The sequence below is a fragment of the Pygocentrus nattereri genome, chromosome 28 (assembly GCF_015220715.1).
Source record: "Pygocentrus nattereri isolate fPygNat1 chromosome 28, fPygNat1.pri, whole genome shotgun sequence".
Classification (NCBI taxonomy): domain Eukaryota; kingdom Metazoa; phylum Chordata; class Actinopteri; order Characiformes; family Serrasalmidae; genus Pygocentrus; species Pygocentrus nattereri.
The window spans coordinates 22,275,467-22,297,866 of record NC_051238.1 but is presented as its reverse complement, the minus strand read 5'-3'; the positions used below and the strand labels follow the sequence as shown (position 1 = coordinate 22,297,866).

The following is a 22,400-nucleotide window of genomic DNA, read 5'->3' as shown; positions in this document are numbered from 1 at the left end:
ATCCTTTTAACAAGTGCTTGTGCACTTCTGCTAAATTTGAAACAATGTTGAGATCACAAGATAACTCATTACTCACCATAACTCATTATTTCAAGATAACTCATTATTTCAAGACAACTTTATCTTGAGATAACAAGATAACTAACTCATTATAATGAGAGAACAACTTTGTTACCTCGACATCACAAGATAATTAACCCCTTATCTCAAGACAACAGCTTTTGTTATCTGGAGACTTCCATATTTTCTTTATCACTTTGAACATCACTGTATACACTCACTGGCCACTTTATTAGGTACACCGGTTCAGTTGCTTAACACAAATGTCTAATCAGCCAATCACACGACCGCAACTATATATACAATATACTTTTCATATCAACAAAAAATGTAAAACAGTATGTTCCAGGTACATTACATGGATGTAACTACAGTCACCGGCCACTTTACTGGTACACCCTTTCAGTTGCTTGTTAACACAAATAGCTGATCAGCCAATCACACGGCTGCAACTCAATGCATTTAGGCATGTAGAGGTGGTCAAGACAACTTGCTGAAGTGCTGACCGAGCATCAGAACGGGGAAGAAAGGGGATTTAGGTGACTTTGAACGTGCCGTGGTTGTTGGTGCCAGACGGGCTGGTCTGAGTATTTCAGAAACTGCTGATCTACTGGGATTTTCACGCACAACCATCTCTAGGGTTTACAGAGAACGGTCCGAAAAAGAGGAAATATCCAGCGAGTGGTCAGTTGTGTGGACGAAAATGCCTTGTTGATGTGAGAGGTCAGAGGAGAATGGGCAGACTGGTTCCAGATGATAAATAGAAAGGCAGCAGGAACTCAAATAACCAACCAAAATCTCTGAGGAACGTTTCCAACACCTTGTTGAAAGTGTGCCATGAAGAATTAAGGCAGTTCTGAAGGCAAAAGGGGGTCCAACCTTTTACTAGCAAGGTGTACCTAATAAAGTGGCCGGTGAGTGTATGATGGAGATTCCAATAGAACTGACTCGCCCTGCGAATCAATGACGCTGAGCCGGACCCTCGATTCAAAAGAGTCGGCTCGGGAAACTGAATCAAAGTTCCTCTCGCTTGTTGTCATTGGCGGTTCAACGTGTCACACTGTTGTCGTATTGGCAGTAAAACTGATATAATTGTGTTTCTAGAGTGTTTATATTTACGGGAAGCGCGTGTTAACCGAAAGAAACACCATAGCTGCTTAACCTTTAGTAATAAGCTGTAACGTACGGCATTATTACTAAGTCATTATTTCACCCTGCTTGCTGTGTCTAACGCTGATACTTGTAAGCGGTGTTTCCAGTGGCTGCACGTAACGGCGTCTATTCCGCCGTTTCGCCTTGCGCCAAACACTGAGAAGGACAACTTTTTAGAGCTGTAATAAGTGCGCACTAATAAGCACGGCTCTCGCACGAGTCTCAGCGAGAATGGGCGTCCAGGATTCCTTCATCCGTCCAGAAAACTCCAGAAATAGCCTGGGGATGGCGTTTTAGCCCCTGGAAGGGAAAAAAAGACTTCACACGCTGAGCAATGGCTGCCTTTCTGCCAGTAACGCAGCAGATCTCCAGCTCCGCACAGCAGAGCCGCCCAGCAGCAGCGGCAGCGGCTGGTCTCAGTCTCGGCGACGTCGAGGAGCGTTTAATATACGACCAGCACGGAGCTCCCACAACTTTCAGGAGTTTATTCCAAAGCAGCAGAGCTATCGTTGTGTTTGTGAGGGTAAGAGGACGTGCCTTCCGTCTGCTGTCGGTAGTTATGCGGGGTAAAGCTGCGAAAGCGAGGCCGAAGCTTCAGCTCTGAGACAGAAAAGCTCCTGAACCCAAAGTCCCTGTAACATCTGTCTGCACGTGTGGCGGTGCGCTCACAGCTGCGGGGACCAGCGGCGACGGGATCGGTCTGGTGCTTATCCGAGGCCGGTTCCCTCATAATAACGAAGCTTTGGTGTCTTAGTATCTTATCAGCTTGTTTATAGTATAACTCACTATCTCATAATTATGACTTACTTTCTAGTGAGTACTTGTTATGAGATTGTTATGAGAAATGTTCTCGTTATTGCGCGATACTAATAAAGTCTTACTATTATAGAGAGAGCAAGTCATAATTATGACATACTAAGTCATAATTATGCATGATTTCTCACTGGCCAATTTATTAGGTACACATGTGGTCAAGACACCTTGCTGAAGTGCAGACCGAGCATCAGAATGGGGAAGAAAGGGGATTTAAGGGGCTTTGAACGTGGCGTGGTTGTTGGTGCCAGACGGGCTGGTCTGAGTATTTCAGAAACTGCTGATCTACTGGGATTTTCACGCACAACCATCTCTAGGGTTTACAGAGAACGGTCCGAAAAAGAGGAAATATCCAGTGAGCGGTCAGTTGTGTGGACGAAAATGCCTTGTTGATGTGAGAGGTCAGAGGAGAATGGGCAGACTGGTTCCAGATGATAGAAAGGCAACAGGAACTCAAATAACCAACCAGAATCTCTGAGGAACGTTTCCAGCACCTTGTTGAAAGTGTGCCACTAAGAATTAAGACAGTTCTGAAGGCAAAAGGGGGTCCAGCCTTTTACTAGCAAGGTGTACCTAATAAAGTGGCCGGTGAGTGTATTATTCTCCACTGGTGGAATCTGGTTGTCAGGCAATATTAGCAGAAAATTCTGGATCCAATATCATAATGATAAAAATGAATCCTGTAACAATCTCTAGTTGAGATGGTCATCTAGATTTATTTTGTACTGTATTGTCCACCCTATAAGGTACTGTACCTTTAAGACTGATAAACATGCATAAGCTCTGTTCTGATTGGCTGCCCAGTTTTGTGCCTCATTCAAAAAACAGCCCAGGCTGAAACAATCATTATAATCTAATTGAAACCACAGCAGGCTGACTAAGCACAGGTACATAAATGTGTTGGTTCCTTAACATCACAGTTGCGTTGGCTTCCTATTAGTTCCAGGATCAAGTACAAAATCCTTCTTCTTACCTTCAAGGCTTTCCATGGTCCGGCTCCGACATTCCTTTCTGATCTCATTTATTTATTCTGTCCCTCTCGTGCGCTCCGATCTTCTAATGCTGGACTCCTCACAGTTCCCTCAACTAGACTTTCTACTACGGGTGGCAGATCTTTCAGTGCTGCCGCCCCCAAACTCTGGAAGTCTCTACCTTCCACTCTTCAGAATTGCTCTTCTCTGTTTTCCTTCAAATCCCTGCTATAAACATTTTTTTTCCTCTCTGTAGTTTTATTTATTTATTTATTTATTTATTGGATGATGATGTAAAGCGCCTTTAGGTTTGTGAAAGTTGCTATATAAATTTAACTTATTATTATTATTATTGTTATTATTATTATTATTATTATTAGTAGTAGTAGTAGTAGTATTACTATTATCACAGAAACGTTGAATTTAAATCAGGCTGTTTGTGGGGTTTAGTGTCCATATGTGGGCCGCATGGTCTGGAGAGTGAAATCCATGTTTTGAGTCATGTGCATAAAACACTTTATTAAAATAAAGCGAGGAAAAATCAGTTTTCCATGACATGAACTGTTTAAGGGTCCAAAAGAAAACAAAATTCAGCATTTATCAGGTCAATATTGGCTGAAATTCAAGCTTTATGCCATCTCTACTCTTCTGGATGATAAACATGCGTGATTACCTACAGCGTTAGGAATACGAATTGGTGTTTGCGTGTGTGTGTGAGAGAGAAAGGAAGACCTCTCACCAGCCCCCCTTAAGAATATCACTGCATCCAAATTCAGTTGTACCTTTTTACTTACATGAGGTAATATTCAGCTAACTGTCTGTTCTTGGCAGAATTTCTTGTGCTACGCCTGTAAAGAATATGTTGAAGACCTGAGCAAGATCCCACAGGAAGCACTGATGGTAAGTGCAAAGGCATCAATAATAGCCAGTGACTTTACAGTCTTAAAGGCCTGCCTGCATGAGATTTGTCTATTTTGCGAATGTAGGATGCTGAGGTCAGACTGGTTGTCATTGGACAGTCATCCTTTTCCCATATAGAGGTGAGTAAGATAAGATAAGATAAGAAAAGATAGACTTTTATTATCCCACTGGGGGAAATTTGCATTATTACAGCAGAATACACAGTAAGCAGATAAAGAGCAGTAAGTAGACAAAGATGTGCATCATACAAAATACAAAATATAAGATATACTATAGAAATAAATAAATAAACAAAAAATATAAATATAAAAATAAATAAAAAACTTAAAATAGAATTAAGAAACTATACAAATTTACAGTTTACACATGCAGTTGTATGGATATTGCACATTTCTGAGCAGGTAATGACTGCATATCACACAGAAATTATAAGAACAGTACAGTACATTTCAGACTTTATGCTGTATAGTATCATGTATGATGCTGCTGTGATGTTCATATTCCAGTATGTGTTTCTTGTCTTGTAGGCCTTTTGCTCTCTGACAGGCTATCAGCATGAAATATATGTTGATCCAGAAAGGCACATTTTTAAGAAACTTGGGATGAGAAGAGGAGAGGAATTCACAGAAACAGGTAAACACCTGCCAGTGATCTGACATTTCAATGTCACTGACTTAAATGATCCTATATGTAAGATTTAGGTTCAAATGGAAGATACTGTGCCAGACACGCAGCAGACTTTATGTCCATATAAGTAAAGGTTGCTTCTAATTTTGTGGTATTGCTTTGAGTTTTGAATCTTTGACCTCAAAACAGTGCAGTTCATCTCAATTTTTGCCAGGATTTTTAATTTGCTACATTTCAGACTTCCTTTTTAAACCTAATAGAGCAGTGTGAATGAATGAACTGTTTGCACTGTAGTAGAATATAGATAATAAAAACAACACAACAAGGGATGAAACGGAAAGAAATACACTCACCGGCCACTTTATTAGGTACTAGTAAAAGGTCGGACCCCCTATTGCCGTCAGAACTGCCTTAATTCTTCCTGGCAGACTTTCAACAAGGTGCTGGAAACGTTCCTCAGAGATTCTGGTTGGTTATTTGAGTTCCTGTTGCCTTTCTATCATCTGGAACCAGTCTGCCCATTCTCCTCTGACCTCTCACATCAACAAGGCATTTTCATCCACACAACTGACCGCTCACTGGATAGTTCCTCTTTTTCTGGCTGTTCTCTGTAAACCCTAGAGATGGTTGTGCGTGAAAATCCCAGTAGATCAGCAGTTTCTGAAATACTCAGACCAGCCCGTCTGGCACCAACAACCACGGCACGTTCATTAGTGTACCTAATAAAGTGGCCGGTGAGTGTATACTCTACAATAACTCTACTATAATACAAAATTTGCAGAACTAATTTTGTGTTTTCATTTTTTGCCCTGTAGAGGACGTGTAACATGTCATTTAGAAAATCAGCAAAGCTTGTAATTTGACCAGGGGTATTCAAACGTTTGCATACAAGTGTACTAAACCAGCCATGTGGACATTTCAAGGCCAAGAAGTGGAATGTTCTTATTTCTCAAAGTCAGCCAACCGGACCAACACTGAGCATGCCTTATGAATACAAGACAAAAAGCCCCCAAACACTGTTTTTCTGGCATTTGGAGCTTTTGAAGCCAACATGCCTCTAATACATTCCTCCAAAATTCAGTTGTAGTACCACTTTTTCTTTGGAAATCCCTGATTGTGTCAAGATTGATTTTTATGCATATTGTGGTATTTTTTAATAATTTCTTTTTGTCTGCATATTAAAAACAAACTGTATAGTGATATTTAAATAAGCAACCTTAGGGGTTCAGAAAATGCTTTTTCGGAATCCCAGTAGATCAGCAGTTTCTGAAATACTCAGACCAGCCCGTCTGGCACCAACAACCACGACACGTTCAAAGCCACTTAAATCCCCTTTCTTCCCCGTTCTGATGCTCGGTCTGCACTTCAGCAAGTTGTCTTGACCACTTCTACATGCCTAAATGCACTGAGTTATGGCCGTGTGATTGGCTGATTAGCTATTTGTGTTAACAAGCAATTGAACATGTGTACCTAATAAAGTGGCAGGTGAGTGTTTGTAGTCCTGGACTACATGTTTGTTTCATTTCGTGAGGCAGGGTTCTAAATAGCCTAATTTTTTTTTATTAGTTTGAACACCCTGGTCAAATTGTTTTCACACAAGTTCACACAACCTCCACAGAGAACACACTTAAACACGCCATTTTTCTGCTAATTTTAGTGCATAATTTATATTTATTAGCTGAGTTTACTTCATAAGAAAAAATAAAAAACAAATAATTGTGCTGTAACTTTTGCACAGGCCACATTTTTTTAAATTAAATTGTTTATTTTTTTTGCAGTATGGTAAATTCTGCAAATAACCAGTGACCAGTCTCTTGCACATCTGGACACTCCACACTAGACACTTTAACTTGGGTACATTATCTGAACATATTCATTTATTCAGTATTGCCGCTACCCGCGCCTCCTTGTACAGTCATGATTGCACTGCGTCTTGCATCTCAGGTTATAGATATTATTACAGATTGTATTTTTCTATTTGTATATATGCCTGTAGAGAGGATCTTTTTATATTTATTATTGCTGTTATATTGTTTACACCCTTATTACGATTGCTGTCCTGTGTTGAGTGACTGCTACTGGCTGCTTCGGGATCAATAAAGTGTCTGTATGTCTGTCTATCTGTACATTAAAACGTACAGAAGTATGTTCTCTGTAGAGGATGTGTGAATTTATTTTCTCTTAAAATATCGACGAAATATTCATTAGGGTGCTCAAACTTTTGCATACAGCTATAACTAATCATATCAAAACTGATGCACTTGAAACGGCACCTTCAGAAATGCACATTCAGATGCATTTTACTCTCCTACTATTATTATGTTGAAAAAAAAAATGTTTCGGTTAATAAGTACGTGTTCAAGTATGTTGTTAAACCTAAAGACTTCCGATTTGATGTAATGAACAACTTGTGTTCTCAGCCGCTAAGAGCCCACATGTCAAATCCAGCATGCTCATGGGCAGTTTGAAGAGCATGTGGCGTGCCATGACCAGTCCTGCCTTTGACTTCCAAGGAGACCCTCTCCAGCAAGGAGGGGCGATTATTGTTGGTCCAGGTAACAGTTACATATAAGAAGACGTTACTGTTGTTTATCCTTTGGTGTTTAATGCCTGAAAATGTCTGTCTTTTTACATTTGCAGGCTCTGACGTTCATTTCGCGCATTCTGACATGAATCGGTTCGACCATGCGCCTATCAACCAGCTGCTGCAGCTGGCTGGAGTGCAGGTGATAGACTTTAACAGGCACCCCAAGATTATTGACGTCTGAGAAAAGAACATTTCTTATTGTAGCACTGAACTGTGCGTGTAAATAAGCTGTTAAACAGGATTGTGCTCGTTGTAGGGAAGTCTTTGTAAGGCTTAACAGCATTATTGTTAGTTTATTTGCGTCTTTACTTGTTTTTTAATCACATAATCCACTGCCTAAGCTATTCAGTAAATCTGATGCACTCTAGTCCACTGAAACTGTAATATCACCAGGCTTTAGTTCACTATTGGAGACTAAAACTGAATCAAATTCAGTTCAGAAAATGCAGCTTTACCTGTATTTTAGTTCATGTAACACTACTGAGTTTACTGCATATTCTGTAGTAGATGTAGAATGACTGAAGACAGCGGCACTGAAAGTTTAATGTACATTTTATTCACAAAATAATATATAAAAGCAAAAAAATTACAAAATGGAGATGCAGTGACAAACGTTTTTTCATGTTATTAAATATATTTTCATATAATGTATTGTAGTCTGTTATTATTACTATTATTGTTATTGTTATTATTATTATTATTATATTTTGTCCAGCAATATGTGACAATACATATGAGAAACAATGACATGTTTATTTTTTGTAATAAATCATGAAACATGAGACAGTTTATAGTAGTACGTTATATAAGAACTTGGCCATTATTCTATTAATATGACCTCATGTGGTTCACTGACCACTTTATTGAGCTGATCAGCCAAACCACTTCCTTGTGGAATTTATATCAGCTCCACTTACCATGTAAGTGCAATTTGTAGTTCTATAATTACAGACTGTAGTCCAGCTGTTGTTCTGCATACTTTCACTCTGTTCTTGAATGGTCAGGGCCCCCACAGGACCACTACAGAACAGGTATAATTTGGGTGATGAGTCATTCTCAGCACTGCAGTAAACCTGACATGGTGTCAAAAACATCCAGCCAACAGCGTCCTGTGACCACTGATGAAGGCCTAGAGGATGACCAACACAAACTGTGCAGCAGCAAATGAGCTATAGTCTCTGACTTTACAACCCCAATTCCAGTGAAGTTGGGATGTGGTGTAAAGCATAAATAAAAGCAGAATACGATGACCTGAAAATCCTTTTCCACCTATGCTCAATTGAATACACTACAAAGACGAGATATTTAATGTTCAAACAGATAAACTTTATTGTTTTTTGCAAATATTCACTCATTTTGAATTTGATGCCTGCAACACGTTCCAAAGAAGTTGGGACAGAACCAACAAAAGACTGGGAAAGTTGAGGAATGCTCAAAAAACACCTGTTTGGAACATTCCACAGGTGAACAGGTTAATTGGAAACAGGTGAGTGTCATGATTGGGTATAAAGGCAGCATCTCTGCAAGGCTCAGTCATTCACAAGCAAGGATGGGGCTACTGTGTGAGCAAGTGAACTGACTATTGTCAGTGAACTCAGTTCGTCGCTCCATCTACAAGTGCAAGTTAAAACTCTGCCATGCAAAGCGAAAGCCAGATATCAACACCACCCAGAAACACCGCCGGCTTCTCTGGGCCCGAGCTCATCTGAGATGGACTGACGCAAAGTGGAAAAGTGTCCTGTGGTCTGACGAGTCCACATTTCACATTGTTTTTGGAAATCATGGACGTCGTGTCCTCCGGGCCAAAGAGGAAAAGGACTGTCCGGATTGTTTTCAGCGCAGAGTTCAAAAGCCAGCATCTCTGATGGTGTGGGGGTGTGTTAGTGCCCATGGCAGGGGTAACTTGCACATCTGTGAAGGCCCCATTAATGCTGAAAGGTACATGCAGGTTTTGGAGCAACATCTGCTGCCATCCAAGCAACGTCTTTTTCAGGGACGTCCTGCTTATTTCAGCAAGACAATGCCAAGCCACATTCTGCATGTGTTACAACAGCGTGGCTTCGTAGTAAAAGAGTGCGGGTACTAGACTGGCCTGCCTGCAGTCCAGACCTGTGTCCCATTGAAAATGTTTGGTACATTATGAAGCGCAAAATACGACAACGGAGACCCCGGACTGCTGATCAACTGAAGTTATACATCAAGCGAGAACCGGGAAAGAATTCCACCTTCAAAGCTTCAACAATTAGTGTCCTCAGTTCCCAAACCCTTATTGAATGTTGTTAAAAGGAAAGGTGATGTAACACAGTGGTAAACACGCCCCTGTCCCAACTTCTTTGGAACGTGTTGTAGGCATCAAATTCAAAATGAGTGAATATTTGCAAAAAACAATAAAGTTTATCCGTTTGAACATGACATATCTTGTCTTTGTGGTGTATTCAGTTGAATATAGGTTAAAAAGGATTTGCCAATCATCGTATTCTGTTTTTATTTATGTTTTGCACAACGTCCCAACTTCATTGGAATTGAGGTTGTACATCTACAAGGTGGACCAACTAGGTAGGTGTGTCTAACAGAGCGCACAGTGAGTGGACACAGTGCTTCAGAACTGTGTCTGATCCACTCGTACCAACGCAACACCACCAGTGTCACTGCAGTGCAAGGAGAGCAATCCACCACCCAAATTATACCTGCTCTGTGGTGGTCCTGTGGTGTGCCAACCATTGAAGAACAGGGTGAAGGGGGGAGGGGGAGGGTAACAAAGTATGCAGACCATTAGATGGACTACAGTCTATAATCAAAGCTCACCTATATGGTCAGTGGAGCTGATAAAACAGACAATTGGCACAGAAACGAGGTGGTTTTATGGTTATGGCTGATCGGTGTATATCTACACTCACTGTCCATTTTATCTGGTACCTGAGAATGACCTACCACCCAAATAAAACCTGCTCAGTGGTGGTCCTGAGGGGGTCCTAGCCATCGATGAGCAGGGTAAAGGGCAGTGGGATAAATTACGCTGAGTAACAGATGGACTAATGATGGGAAAATGCACCTATATGGTAAGAGGACCCGATAGAATGACCAATAAAGTGGGCAGTGGGGTGTGGGGGGGTCTATGTTAAACAAAGACTATGTGTCCTTGTCTTGTAAATGATTTATCCAGTACTAAACGTGGGTCTTCCACAGGGCGGGATGCACGCGGTTCATCAGTTCACTATGCATTAGCGGGCGACACGAGCACGGGTTCCAGAAATGAGCCTAAAAGGAACTTTTGCCCTCGAGTTCGCCGAGTCTGCCTCTTCACAGTCGGACTCGGCTGAGTGGATGGCGCAGCTGACGTCACACCGAGGGGATTCAGAAACTTGCCGTGCAGACGTCAGTGGAAGAAAAGCCTCGACAGAAACAGCTTCAAGTGGCTTCAGCTTTCGGGACGCCAACCGAGTCGAGCATGCAGGACCCCGCCGGCGCACGAGCGAGTTCAGCCGAACCGAGCCCGAAATGTGAGCTCTGAGCCCGTAAACAATCCCAGCATGAAGCGCAAGAGCGAGCGGCGAGCCGAGTCGAGGAAAAGGCTCTGCGCCGCAAAGCGAGAAGAGGCGGAGCCGAAGGCTGACATCCACATCGCTATAGCAGGTAAACAGACCCACACCGAAGACGCCTGGCTGCCGTTAGGCGCGCGGTCAATGAAGAGGAGGACGTGTGGGCCATTTGAAAAGGTTTTGGTGGGACGTGCGATGACGCCACACGCGTTCACCCAGTAAATGGACCCGAACCGAGTTACAAGGCACGCAAACTTCACGCGCCCTCGCCATGTTGATGTGAACTGTGGGGGCTGTTTATTAGAGGAACGCGGAGCCGTAGTTGTGTGTTCACGTTAAAGGGGATGAATCGCTCCCCGCGTCGTTTGAAGGGCTCTCGGGGCCACACGCGGCGTTTGACTCCTTTGAATTAACGTATCCACCGCTAAATGTAGCGTTAAGGCCGCGTCCTCTGTTCTTCGGTTCTACCGTTCCACATAAATCACCGGACGATCGGCGACTAGACCGAGGATCAAAGCTTTCAGCCGAGCGCGCTTCCATTGGCCGGCGGAGGCTTCTCTCCTAGCAACGGCTTGGGCAACGTTCCAATTAGAATCGCGAGTGCCCCGTTTGGCGAACTTAAAATTCGAAGGGGAGGGGCTTAAAATGATTGACGCTCCAGCGGCGCGTATCAACCAATAGGGATCCAAGAACGAGCTACAGTTGCGCGGTGGGGCACGAAGTTCGAGCGCCGCGAGAGGAGAGGACGGTTTGCAGAGGGCGAGATTTAAAGCCAGCCGTTTGGAGTCGGTGTCAGCATGACGGGGATTTAAAGCCACGAACTGCAGTAACGTGTCTGAGATCTCGGGGGTGGGGCTGCGCTCAGGGATCTGCGTGAGACGTCGCAGAACAAACGCGTGGAACTAGTTAAAAGACTTTACGCGCTTTACGCGTAACGCTACAGGGGCGACGGAGTCGGAGGCGCAGCAGAGAGCGCCGCGGTTTGAAACGTCTGGAGCAAAGTTTTTGAGCGCAGTGTGGTTACAGGGCCAGCAGAGGTCTTTAAAAAGGTGTTTAGATTGATCCGCAGAGCCAGCATGTCTAAAGAAAATACGCATCTGTTTAACGGCATTGAGTTCATCAAAGGTGGGTTTTTGGTGTGTTTGATGTGTCGCTCTTAAGTGAAGTTTATATCGTTTCATTGTCCGAGTGGAAGAAGCCAGCCTCCGCTGGGCGCTCACTTCCGGGACGCGAATTCAAATCTGCTGCCTGTTTTCGGGGGCGGCGCGTTTGCGCGGTGGCGCGGTGGGTGGCGCTGTCGCCTCACAGCAAGCAGGGCCTGGGTTCAAGTCCCTGGCTGGGCGACCAGGGTCCTTTCTGTGTTCTCCCCAGTCCAAAGACATGCAGTCAGGCTAAATGTGTGTGTGTGTGTGTGTGTGTGCGCGCGCGCGTGCCTGCCTGCCCTGTGATGGACTGGCAACCTGTCCAGGGTGCATCCTGATGACCGCTGGGATAGGCTCCAGCACCCCCCCCCCATGACCCTGAGGGAGAAGCGGCTTAGAGAGTGTGTGTGTGCTTGGTGGAGCTGTTCCGCATTGTGAGCTCCTTCTCACACAGACAGCTGTGATGGTCATTGTCCGATGTGTTCTGTTTTCCAGACCGGCTCTATTTTGCCATCCTCAAGCAGAAGATCCGGAGTTCGTCCGAGAGACACTGTTTCTGTGTTGATGACGAGCTCTCCTATGAGAAGTAAGAGCTGCTGGGCAGCTGTGTGCACAGCAGTGCTGCTGGATTAACACGATTAGGCTACTCACTGGCTCTGGAAACATCATGCGTTAATTTAACTCAAGGCTTTAACAGTGGATATCGGACCTTTAAACATAATTCAGATGGGGAAAAAAAGTAATGTATTTAATAAAAATAAAAAAAATTTAATTAATTATGCGGGGGGGGGGGATCAATGTTGTAGTGCACTTCCAAAACCTACTAAAAACTACAAAACATAAAAATAAATAAATAAATAAGAGAGACCAAAATAGATGAGTTTGGGCCTTTAGGGAGGGGCTAAAGCGCACTGCTGTAAAAGAAAGAGGTGCTGAATTTCTAAGCAGCACAGTAACGGTTCTGTCTCGAATCTCTTATTTTCAGCAAAATCATAACGGAAAATAAAATTGGATTAATAGCTCTGCCTTAGTAAACAGGCCTGGGATCAGTGGAATGAAAGGAAAGGAAAAAATGATTGCGAAAGAGCCATTAAAACTCTGTACAGTTATGTTTATTCAGCGTTTCACGTACTGCTGTAAAACCAGTTAAACAGGACTAATTAGACCGTCGATCAGTGTTCATTTAGTACTGATGATATCCACGATATGCTTAGAGAACCTGATTCCTTATGATAACAATACAGTATTTTCTTTTTATCCGCTTCTTGTTTTGTGCAAGTCACTTCTATCTTTTGTAATGTATTGGTTATCATCTGTTATCAGTAAGTGCTGTGAGGTTTTTAATTCTCTTGTTCTCCGTCTCAACAGCTTTTATGCGGACTTTGGTCCACTCAACCTTGCCATGTTTTATCGCTTCTGTTGCAAGCTCACCAAGAAGCTGAAGGTACTTTATCATTTATCATGTTGGCACAAGGTTATGTAACCCCATACAAGATATGTAATGTTCACTTGGGTGTACTGTATAAACCATTCAGCTTTTGTAGCCAAGTAGCCAAAACAATCATAAATAAAATCTGTAATTGATGACCCCCCCAACAGATGATACACATAGAAGAAAATGAGCTATTGGTGTGAAGACATCTGTGTGTGACTCTTGGTTTCTCATCCCTTAAAACAGATTTTTTCACATGCCAAAAAGAAAATTGTGTTCTACACATGTGGCGACAAAAAGAAACAAGCAAACGCGGCCTATTTAATAGGATCCTATGCGGTGAGTGTTAAGTTATTTAAAATGTCAGTCTCATATATATATATATATATATATATATAGCAGAGTAGGCTTGTGCTATCCAAGGTCAGTGGAGGAAAGGTAAACCATTTGGCTGCGTTCCCAGGGGTCTGGTGTTGGTCACTCCTCAGACTCGAGTGTCCGCACACATGCGTTATAAGTTCAGTGGTTAGTGATCTCCTTCAAGCACACAGAGGCGCTTTGCAAGTTTGCTAGTAGCTCAGAAACATGCAGCAGCAGCGATAATAACTGCATCACATCTCTCAGACTCCTAGATTTCTTGTAATGCTAAGAGGATTTAAAGGACTCGGAACTGGAATGAACTAAGTTGGATGAAAAGCAAAAATGCAAAGGAAAAAATTCAAAATTTCAAAACGGGATCAAAATTGTAAAACAGAAGAACTTGCTTAGCTGGGGCAATAATAAGTTCCTCTTTTTTTTCCCCCACCCAAAGGTGATGCATCTCCAGAAAACACCAGAGGAAGCTTATAGTCTACTAGTGTCCAGAAACACCACTTATCTTCACTTCCGGTAACTGATATTTAATGTAGTCCAACAGAAATTATGAACATTTTACATATATATACACACACACACACACACAAAAATTGTGTGTGTGTGTGTGTGTGTGTGTGTGTGTGTGTGTGTGTGTGTGTGTGTGTATATATATATATATATATATATATATATATATACACAGACAGATATATAGACACACACACTCACAGGTTAAATCTTTGTCTCTTTGCATTTTATTTGTGTCATTTGACAACTAGATATCTATGGTGAATACTCAAGTTCTTCCCTTCTTTCTTTCTCCTTGTAGAGATGCGTCATTTGGAACTTGCATGTACAATCTGACCATCCTTGATTGTTTATGTGCTGTACACAAGGTAACCTAGATTCTTAGTTAAATATGCATTAGCTTTTTGGTGTCCTTATTAAAGTGCAATGATCTGCTACATCTCCTCACACCATATTTATTTCCTTTAGGCTCTGCAGTTTGGCTGGCTGAACTTCTCCAACTTCGACGTGGAGGAATATGAGCATTATGAGGTAGTTTGATCCGTAATATCCTGCTCCGATCCGAAACTAAAGAGGCGTGAAAATAAATAACGTCTGACGTTTCCTCAAAATGTATGTCACCGAGTTCTGCTCTGTTCCACAGAGAGCAGAAAATGGCGATTTCAACTGGATTATTCCCGGGAAATTCTTGGCCTTTAGTGGTCCACATCCAAAGAGCAAGATTGAGAATGGTATGATAATGTTACTGGAGTCATTCGATAAGATTTGTAAATGCTTCATAATGGATGATTGGCATTTCACATAATAGTCCCATAATGGTTAATAGTTCCGTTTCACGGCTTCCACAGGTTACCCACTCCATGCTCCTGAGGCATACTTCCCATACTTCAGGAAGCACAACGTAACCACGGTCATACGTCTCAACAAAAAAATGTATGATGCCAAACGTTTCACAGATATGGGATTTGACCACCATGACTTGTTCTTTGTTGATGGGAGCACGCCCAACGATGCCATTGTCACCAAGTTCATGAACATCTGTGAGAACACTGATGGTGCCATAGCTGTCCACTGTAAAGGTAAGTGCAACTTTTGATTGTAGCCAGGTGCTCCGTTGATTTGATGATTGTTAGTGTAAAGAGGAATTCTACAGATTTTTACAAAATTCTGCATAATTGAATAGGTCCGATATATAAACAGTCATCTTGAGTGGTTTGAGTTCAATTGCATTGTAGAGAATTTGCCTATTCAGATTTTCTCCGCAGTGGTGGTGACAGAAACTAGGGGTCATTATGTCTACAACACAATTATAGCCATATAATTGAGGGGGGGGGTACATCTGCATCTCTGACTTTTCAGGCTGAAAGCTCGTCATGAAACTATTGTAAAGCAATGTCTCAGCCATAAGGCTGTGTGTTTGTGACCATTTCCGTGAGGTAGTTTTTGGAGGCATTCTTGTCAACAGTTGGTTCCTATCACCACTGTTCTGACTTTCCCTTCTGTCTTTCTCTGAATCATTTCATATCAAACCACCCTGCTTTATTTTACTCAGGTTAATCCTTTAATCATGCAAAATATCATTCTGCACAAAAAAGGTAAACGTCAAAAATAATGTCACATTCTGCTAAGAAAGCCCGTTATATGACTAACAATGTTAATCAGGTGATTATTTTGATAAGCTTAGGGAGGTCGGTTATGGATCTGCGCAAACAGACATGCAGGAATTATTAACGGTTGTTTGGATTTCAGCTGGCCTTGGCCGCACTGGAACACTGATAGCCTGCTACATGATGAAGCACTTCAGACTGACTGCAGCTGAGGCCATCGCCTGGATCAGGATTTGCAGGCCAGGTTCAGTGATCGGACCACAACAGAACTTCATTGAGGAGTGAGTAAGCTGCTCTGGCTGGTTAATAAAGATCATATAGAGAAGAAATACTAGATTGTGTTAACTTGCATGATCAAAATCCCCTCGGTCAGGGAAATCCACATGCCTGCATCAAGTTAAGTGATACTTTTTTTTTAATCCCACAAACGGGGAAATTCCACCTCCGTGAAGTGAAACACCCTATATACACTAGTGAATACACACACACTAGGGGGCAGTGAGCACACTTGCCTATCCACGGCGCCCAGGGAGCAGTTGGGGGTTAGGTGCCTTGCTCAAGGACACCTCAGTCACGGACTGTCGGCACTGGGGATCGAACCGGCGACCTTCCGGTCACAGGGCCAGTTCCCTAACCTCCAGCCCACGTCTGCCCCCACAATGACATGATGATGCCATGTCAGGTGTCAATCATGCGCTGCTTTTCTTAAATATGCTCTCAAACGATATAAATTGGTTCTTGTTTTCATGAAATAATATTTACTATGTGCTTCGTTACTATCCAACAGTCTGCAGTCCAGCCTGTGGGCAGAGGGTGATTTGTACCGTCAGAAACTAAGCGAGCTGGAAAATGGCTCCAGCAAGATGGCAGTCACAGGAATACTGTCGGGGGTGGATGATATCTCCATCAATGGGAAAAACAAGAACATAGCAAGGAGAACAGAAATGGTGAGTAGAGTTTAGAAGATGACAAGCAGCGGTTAGACTTTAGCAGGACTATGTTTGGAAGAATCTGGAATAGAGGAACAGCTTAGCTTTAGTCCTCTTTCACTGCATGGATATCTTCACCTGCCTCTATTCTACCATGTGCTCCTGTGACTTCATAAATGTATGGGATATGACGTGATCAATGGAGAAAAATGTTTTCTTCTTCTCAGTATTTTGATGAGGAGGAGGAGGAGGAACGCAGCGGCCTCACACAAGGTGATAAGCTGAGGGCACTAAAGAGTAAAAGACAGTCCAGAGCATCTACAGGCTCTTTATCGTAAGTATCTCCATCTTACCCATGGACATCTTAGTACACATGTACCAGTCGGTCTTGTGGGGCTGTTGTATGTGGATTTCAAGACGGACAGAAGCGATTAGGTTTCATATCGCTCTCATCTTGCCCCAGGCCCGTTTTTGTTTGCATAGTGGAATTATGCTTTGTTTTAAAGAGTTCTTGCATGGTTCAAAACAGTGACCATAAATTAAACCTCACTAGTCTGCACTCAACCCCATCATGATGCACTTATTCTTGATAGTTAAAAACTGCACCGGAAAAGGAGAGAGATTCCAAAAGCCTTTTATCGCACGGCAGGCAAACGGTAGTAAAATGCTGCAGCCTGCTGGGCACTTTATGGCCTGAGTGTTGTCTGGCATTGCAAAGGTAGCAGAGACATGGGGCACTAGGAGTCTCTGAGTGGGTGCCACTCAGGTTTTGTATCTTGGAGGTAAGTACTGCCTAGTTTGTAGTGTCTGTTCGGCATAAGCTGTTGCTATGGTAATGAATGTATGGCTGCCTTAGTGTTTGCTTGATTTGTTGGTTTCCTAATTTGCTGAAATGCTTCTCTGTACTGAACATGTTTTGTTTACGTTCTCAAAGCAAACAGCTTTGAAATTTAGACGTTACATCCATCACTGTTCAGCAGTGGTTCCTGAAAGGCAGAGGTTGAAGGAACTTTGGCGAATGGCTGCTGAAAGATCTTCAGCCGTCTTTATTAAATGTGCGTGTTTCTCTGGTCGGATTATGGCCTGAATCGAATGCTTATGTGGAAACGCAGTTTGTGCTTATGTTGTTTAGTTGCTATTGGTCATGCAGTGCAATATGGAAGAAAAGTACATTGTACATTTATGATGGGGTTGTTCTACAACACTGTGGCTGACTATAAGATCAGAACGTTAAATTGGACAGGATGGTGTCTCGCCAAGTTCAGAGAGGGGCTGAGAGATGTAGTTTGGCCTGAAGAGAAGAAGCCTCGTAGCCCATAACCCAGTGTGTTTGTTTTGCATTTCTTCTAATAGTTTATATTGTTTTAATGTATATAAAAAAAGAGCTAGTGCTTCCTTTTCAACATACAAGATCTGAGGTTCTAACCATATTGTTTGACTTGCATGATGTCTTGCTGTGTGGGTTTTTTTGCTCAATCCTGTTTCCTTTGCATGATAGAAGGGATTAACACCTTGAATGCATGGCTCTGTATTGTATGGTACCTGAGGCAAGCCTATGGCAGTGTTGCCTCAGGCATCCCCCTTTTCTCCACAGTGCTACAGATTGAATTGGCTCAAGTCAACCATCTGAACTGCGTGCAGACAAAAAGTTTTGGATTTCTGACCAAACAAATAGGCAAATTGAGTCCGTTTCTTTACAAAGCGATGCAGATGGTGCATCTATAAAATGTCATACTAAGTAAAGCTTTGGCTTGATCTAGTCTGCAGTGGGGAAAAGAGGAAGTCTCTTGAATGGAAATCTGTCTGTCCTTCCTTATTTTGTTTTACTTAATGTTCCCCCCACCCCCCACCCCATGTCTAGATGGCTGGTAGCTATGCTGATTTCTTCACTTTGTAGCCTTGTCCTGTGGTGGCTGTTATTTGGCTTCCCCTCTTCCGTCCTCCATTACTGTATAGACGGGTTAGGATTATAAGTGATCTCTCCCGCCTGTACCACTTACCCCTCTCTGGACTTGGAATGCTGTAAGTGTGCTCACGTCTTATCTGTCTCAATGATTCCCCTTTCTAGTCTAAAACAGGGCTCCTTACAGGTTCTGCCAGTACCTCTCAAGGCACACAGTGATGTTTATGCATGTTTATACTATTGGTGTCAGTGCAATACACACAGATCATCGTTACCTGTGTTTTGACCAAAACGCCACGTTGTAGGAGAATGAGCTAAAATGCATACAAAGTAGTTTAAAAATTTTTGGTTTTATGTGCCAGTATTGCATCACTACTCATATTCCGTTAGTTTGTAGCCTCCCTCCTGTCGACTGTGTACAGTATTTCCTCCCCTGCCCTCATAAAAGTCCTATTTACTAAGGGGTTTGTTGACATTGAGGGGTTGGTGGTGAGGCGCAGAACTCTGAGAAGCATCCATCTGTTTGTTCTGTTTGGGGTTGACTCTGGCATCCCTGTTTGCTTGCTCTGCAGGGGTGCAGCACATGGCTTTTGTAAGATTATTGACATGGCTCCTGCAGCTGGCTTTGTCACATTTGTGCTTTGTGTCCAGCTTTTCTCACATATTGAAATGTCTTTTGTCGCTACAGGTTGGAGGAGAATAAAATTCACACCAGGTCAACATCTAACTCATTAAGGTAACTGCAAATCTGCTGGCCCACACTTTGGCTGTAATTTTTTATGACTGTTCCAACAGCACAGTCTGATTAGTTCAGTTTTCTTTACCACATACAAAAACAGAGAATGACATTCACAGGATATTCAGCTTTCTCTCCTTGACATGATAGAAACATCCAAAAACTAACAAACCTACAAATAAATATACAAAGTATTTCACAAATGTCCATTGTTAGATTTTGGAAATGCAGATCACTGATGTTTTGGTATTAAGGGACTGTCTGAAAAGTACATCACTTTGTAAATCACTTTGATGACTAGTACCAAATGTATTTGGTTCTCTGCCTTTGGGGACGGAGATAAATGTAGGTTTGGTCATTTTGGATATTTTATTTCATAAGAAATTGAAGACAGAAGGTTAAATGGCCAGTTTATGTCCAGTATAAAACCAATCTTGTTGAAAGTGTGCCACGAAGAATTAAGACAGTTCTGAAGGCAAAAGGGGGTCCAACCTTTTACTAGCAAGGTGTACCTAATAAAGTGGCTGGTGAGTGTGTCATCACAGATAACACGATCTACGGTACTTGCCTTCAGCACAGAGACACAGCTGTGATGTTTTTCATGATGACACTCTTTTTCATGTTCTGTTGGTTAAACATTGTTTTATATTATGTCACTTGTTTCGCTTGACCGTATTTTCTGTTATTTTATGCAGAATTATTCTACAGTCAAGTGCACAACGCTGTAAATCTGTAAAATCTCAGAACCCTTCCGATAATGTGGACGTTAGAAAAAGAACCAGAACTTCACTTGGATCCAACAGAGCTAACAGGTTGGTATTTTGGCAATGGCCAAAGCATGTGCCTGTAGTGGAGTGAATCATTTTGCCGACAAGCTAAAACTAGCCAACTTGGCAGAGCTACAGTCAATTTTGCTCTCGTTCATTTTGTGCAAATGATCTATTCCCTTCCCTTCCCTTTGACAGCCCGTTATTACATTCCAGACTTGCAAGGTCTTTAGGCAACTTGCATGTAATGGCCAGCGAAAAGAACCATGAGTTCTCTGAAGTCAGTCCAGGCCCTATGGCTACAGGTAGCATGGGCAGCCAGGCAAACTTAAAGCATGTAAGCCCAGTCAACAGTGAGCTGCTGCCATTGCCTCCTCAACCCAGCAATATCACCACAGCCTGAGTCTCATCAAATTAGTAAGTCAGCAGCAGCCCCTACAGGCTGAGCGTCACAAACTACTTAAAAAAAAAAAAACGAGTCTGCAAGCTACGCTCTACTTTACTCGACTTCCTGCATGACTCTAGCAGGTACAGCTCTAGCTCCTCTTGCCTCTCGGCTTACACTGTCCCGCCTGCTTAGTCTGACTGTGCATCCTCCCGAGGGGGTCCAGGGGTCCGCTCTCTCAGTGAACGGCCGAATCATTTAGACTCTGTAACAGATGATTTTGCCTCTCGCTGTCCCCTTTATGGAATGACAGCTTTTTTTTATAGCTTTATAATGCAACTGCAATGTTCTGCTTAGCCAGTGTATCACATGAAACTGTAGTTTTAACACGCATGTGTGTCTCTTTCTTTCAATCTAACAAATCTCCATGTAACAGAAGAGCAGCGTCCAGAAGAAGGAAAACTCTACACTCTTTGCAATCAATGCGCTTTACAAGACTATGGTATTTCACCTCTTTCTCGCTCTCTCTCTTTCTTTTGGCTTCCTACTGCTTCTTCACCCTTTAATTTTAATCAGGTGGCTTTTTTTTTCGATGACTTACATGTTCTTTACATGCTAATTGAATCTTTCCTTCTCCTCACAGTCATGCCATGCCTAAAGCTAGAGCACCTCTACTCCGCTAAACTGTTCCTTGAAGACCCAAGAGTAACTTCATAAAGTCTACAGGTTGTTTATAAATATATATATATATATATATATATATATATATATATATATATATATATATATATATATATATATATATATATATATATATATATATATATAAAAAATAAATTCTGTGAGTTGTCAAAAACGGTTTTCTATCCACCGGAAAGAACTGGAAATGAAGGGAGCTTAACATTTATGTGGAGTAGTTTTTTTTTATTATTATTATGTAGCCTTCTTATTAACATACTGTACCCCAACCTGTGAGTAACCTGTGTGGTCCATAATATACCAATCTGTGCCCAACTGAAAGGTGTACACAAATGTGAATTTTATTTTATTTTATATATAAAGCAACCTGTTTGGCAGCTGAAAGCTGTATATACGCAACTATTTGATAAGTGTAAAGGACCTGTTGTAAATCTTGACCTGTAAATACTTTATAACTTTTATTTTGAGTCCCATTTCAACATTCATGTCTTTCCATGTCTCTTATTTCCTTCGCATGTTTACATATTATGTACTAATATACCTTCGTATGGAAAGGATTTGAATCATCACATGCTTTTTAAAGTAAATCCGTCATTCTCTAAAGAAGTTGTAATGTGGTGTTTTATTTTCCTGTTTTTACGACGCTTTCTGAATATCGATACGTTAAGATAATGTCAGGGTCCCTTTTGATCAGGGGTGCCCACACCTTCTGCCTTTGGGGTGCGAAGTGCAAAGTGTGCGGTTCTCGTATTGGTTCTTGTTAGTTGAGGGCGTAGGGTTATGCCAACTTTCCTTGACTTGCCACAATAAAAAAAGTTTCTATAAAACTCTGTATTGTAACAGTAGAGGAACCTTCCTGGTGCTATATAGAACCATTTTTAAGGGTTCTTTAACCAACCGGATACAACAGGTTAATGGTTTCCAATGGGATCTTAAGATGTTACTACAGGAAACTAAAGTTAATTGTACCATTAAGCCAATTCCCACCATGGAAAACCATCAGGTTTTAATCCGAATGGTCTTTCCTCGGCAGGGAAGATCCTCTCCTTTAGCGAATTGTAAACTTTCTAATTCAAAAGACGAGTATATTCAGGGCGTAAACTATTCGTATGCCACCGTGTAAGTTTACCGTGTAAAGAGCTTGGCTGGAAATCTGGGTAAGCTGCAATGGATATGCTAGTTAATTAACTCGTTATAGCGTTGTAACAGACATGTAATAAACCGTTTACAACAGTAGCCGACGCCATT

General features: G+C 42.1%; 2 protein-coding genes across 7 annotated transcripts; both read left to right on the top strand.

Annotated features, from left to right (window-relative positions):
* The first annotated feature begins 891 nt into the window (after positions 1 to 891).
* On the top strand, positions 892 to 7,778 carry prxl2c (peroxiredoxin like 2C). The gene is made up of 6 exons (XM_017702747.2): positions 892 to 1,735; positions 3,828 to 3,896; positions 3,983 to 4,036; positions 4,445 to 4,550; positions 6,965 to 7,099; positions 7,185 to 7,778. Exons 1-6 carry the CDS (start codon positions 1,547 to 1,549, stop codon positions 7,310 to 7,312), a joined length of 681 nt encoding a protein of 226 aa, XP_017558236.1. The 5' UTR covers positions 892 to 1,546; the 3' UTR covers positions 7,313 to 7,778.
* Positions 7,779 to 10,436: 2,658 nt separating this feature from the next.
* cdc14b (cell division cycle 14B) lies at positions 10,437 to 21,185 on the top strand. 6 transcript variants are annotated; one of them, XM_017702748.2, is made up of 16 exons: positions 10,438 to 10,764; positions 12,308 to 12,398; positions 13,181 to 13,256; positions 13,491 to 13,583; positions 14,056 to 14,132; positions 14,428 to 14,494; positions 14,595 to 14,657; positions 14,770 to 14,857; positions 14,975 to 15,205; positions 15,876 to 16,014; positions 16,521 to 16,680; positions 16,890 to 16,996; positions 19,254 to 19,301; positions 19,997 to 20,113; positions 20,267 to 20,485; positions 21,097 to 21,179. In XM_017702748.2, the coding sequence occupies exons 1-15, from the start codon at positions 10,662 to 10,664 to the stop codon at positions 20,469 to 20,471; spliced, it is 1,665 nt and encodes a 554-aa protein (XP_017558237.1). In that variant the 5' UTR covers positions 10,438 to 10,661; the 3' UTR covers positions 20,472 to 20,485; positions 21,097 to 21,179. The 6 variants fall into 6 exon arrangements, 5 of the variants coding, with proteins under 5 accessions (XP_017558237.1, XP_017558238.1, XP_037391818.1 ...); XM_017702750.2 differs by lacking the exon at positions 20,267 to 20,485 and adding an exon at positions 20,890 to 20,955 and having other exon boundaries at positions 10,439 to 10,764; positions 21,097 to 21,185; XR_005129866.1 differs by lacking the exons at positions 20,267 to 20,485; positions 21,097 to 21,179 and adding an exon at positions 18,524 to 18,684 and having other exon boundaries at positions 10,437 to 10,764; positions 19,997 to 20,084.
* Positions 21,186 to 22,400: the final 1,215 nt, after the last annotated feature.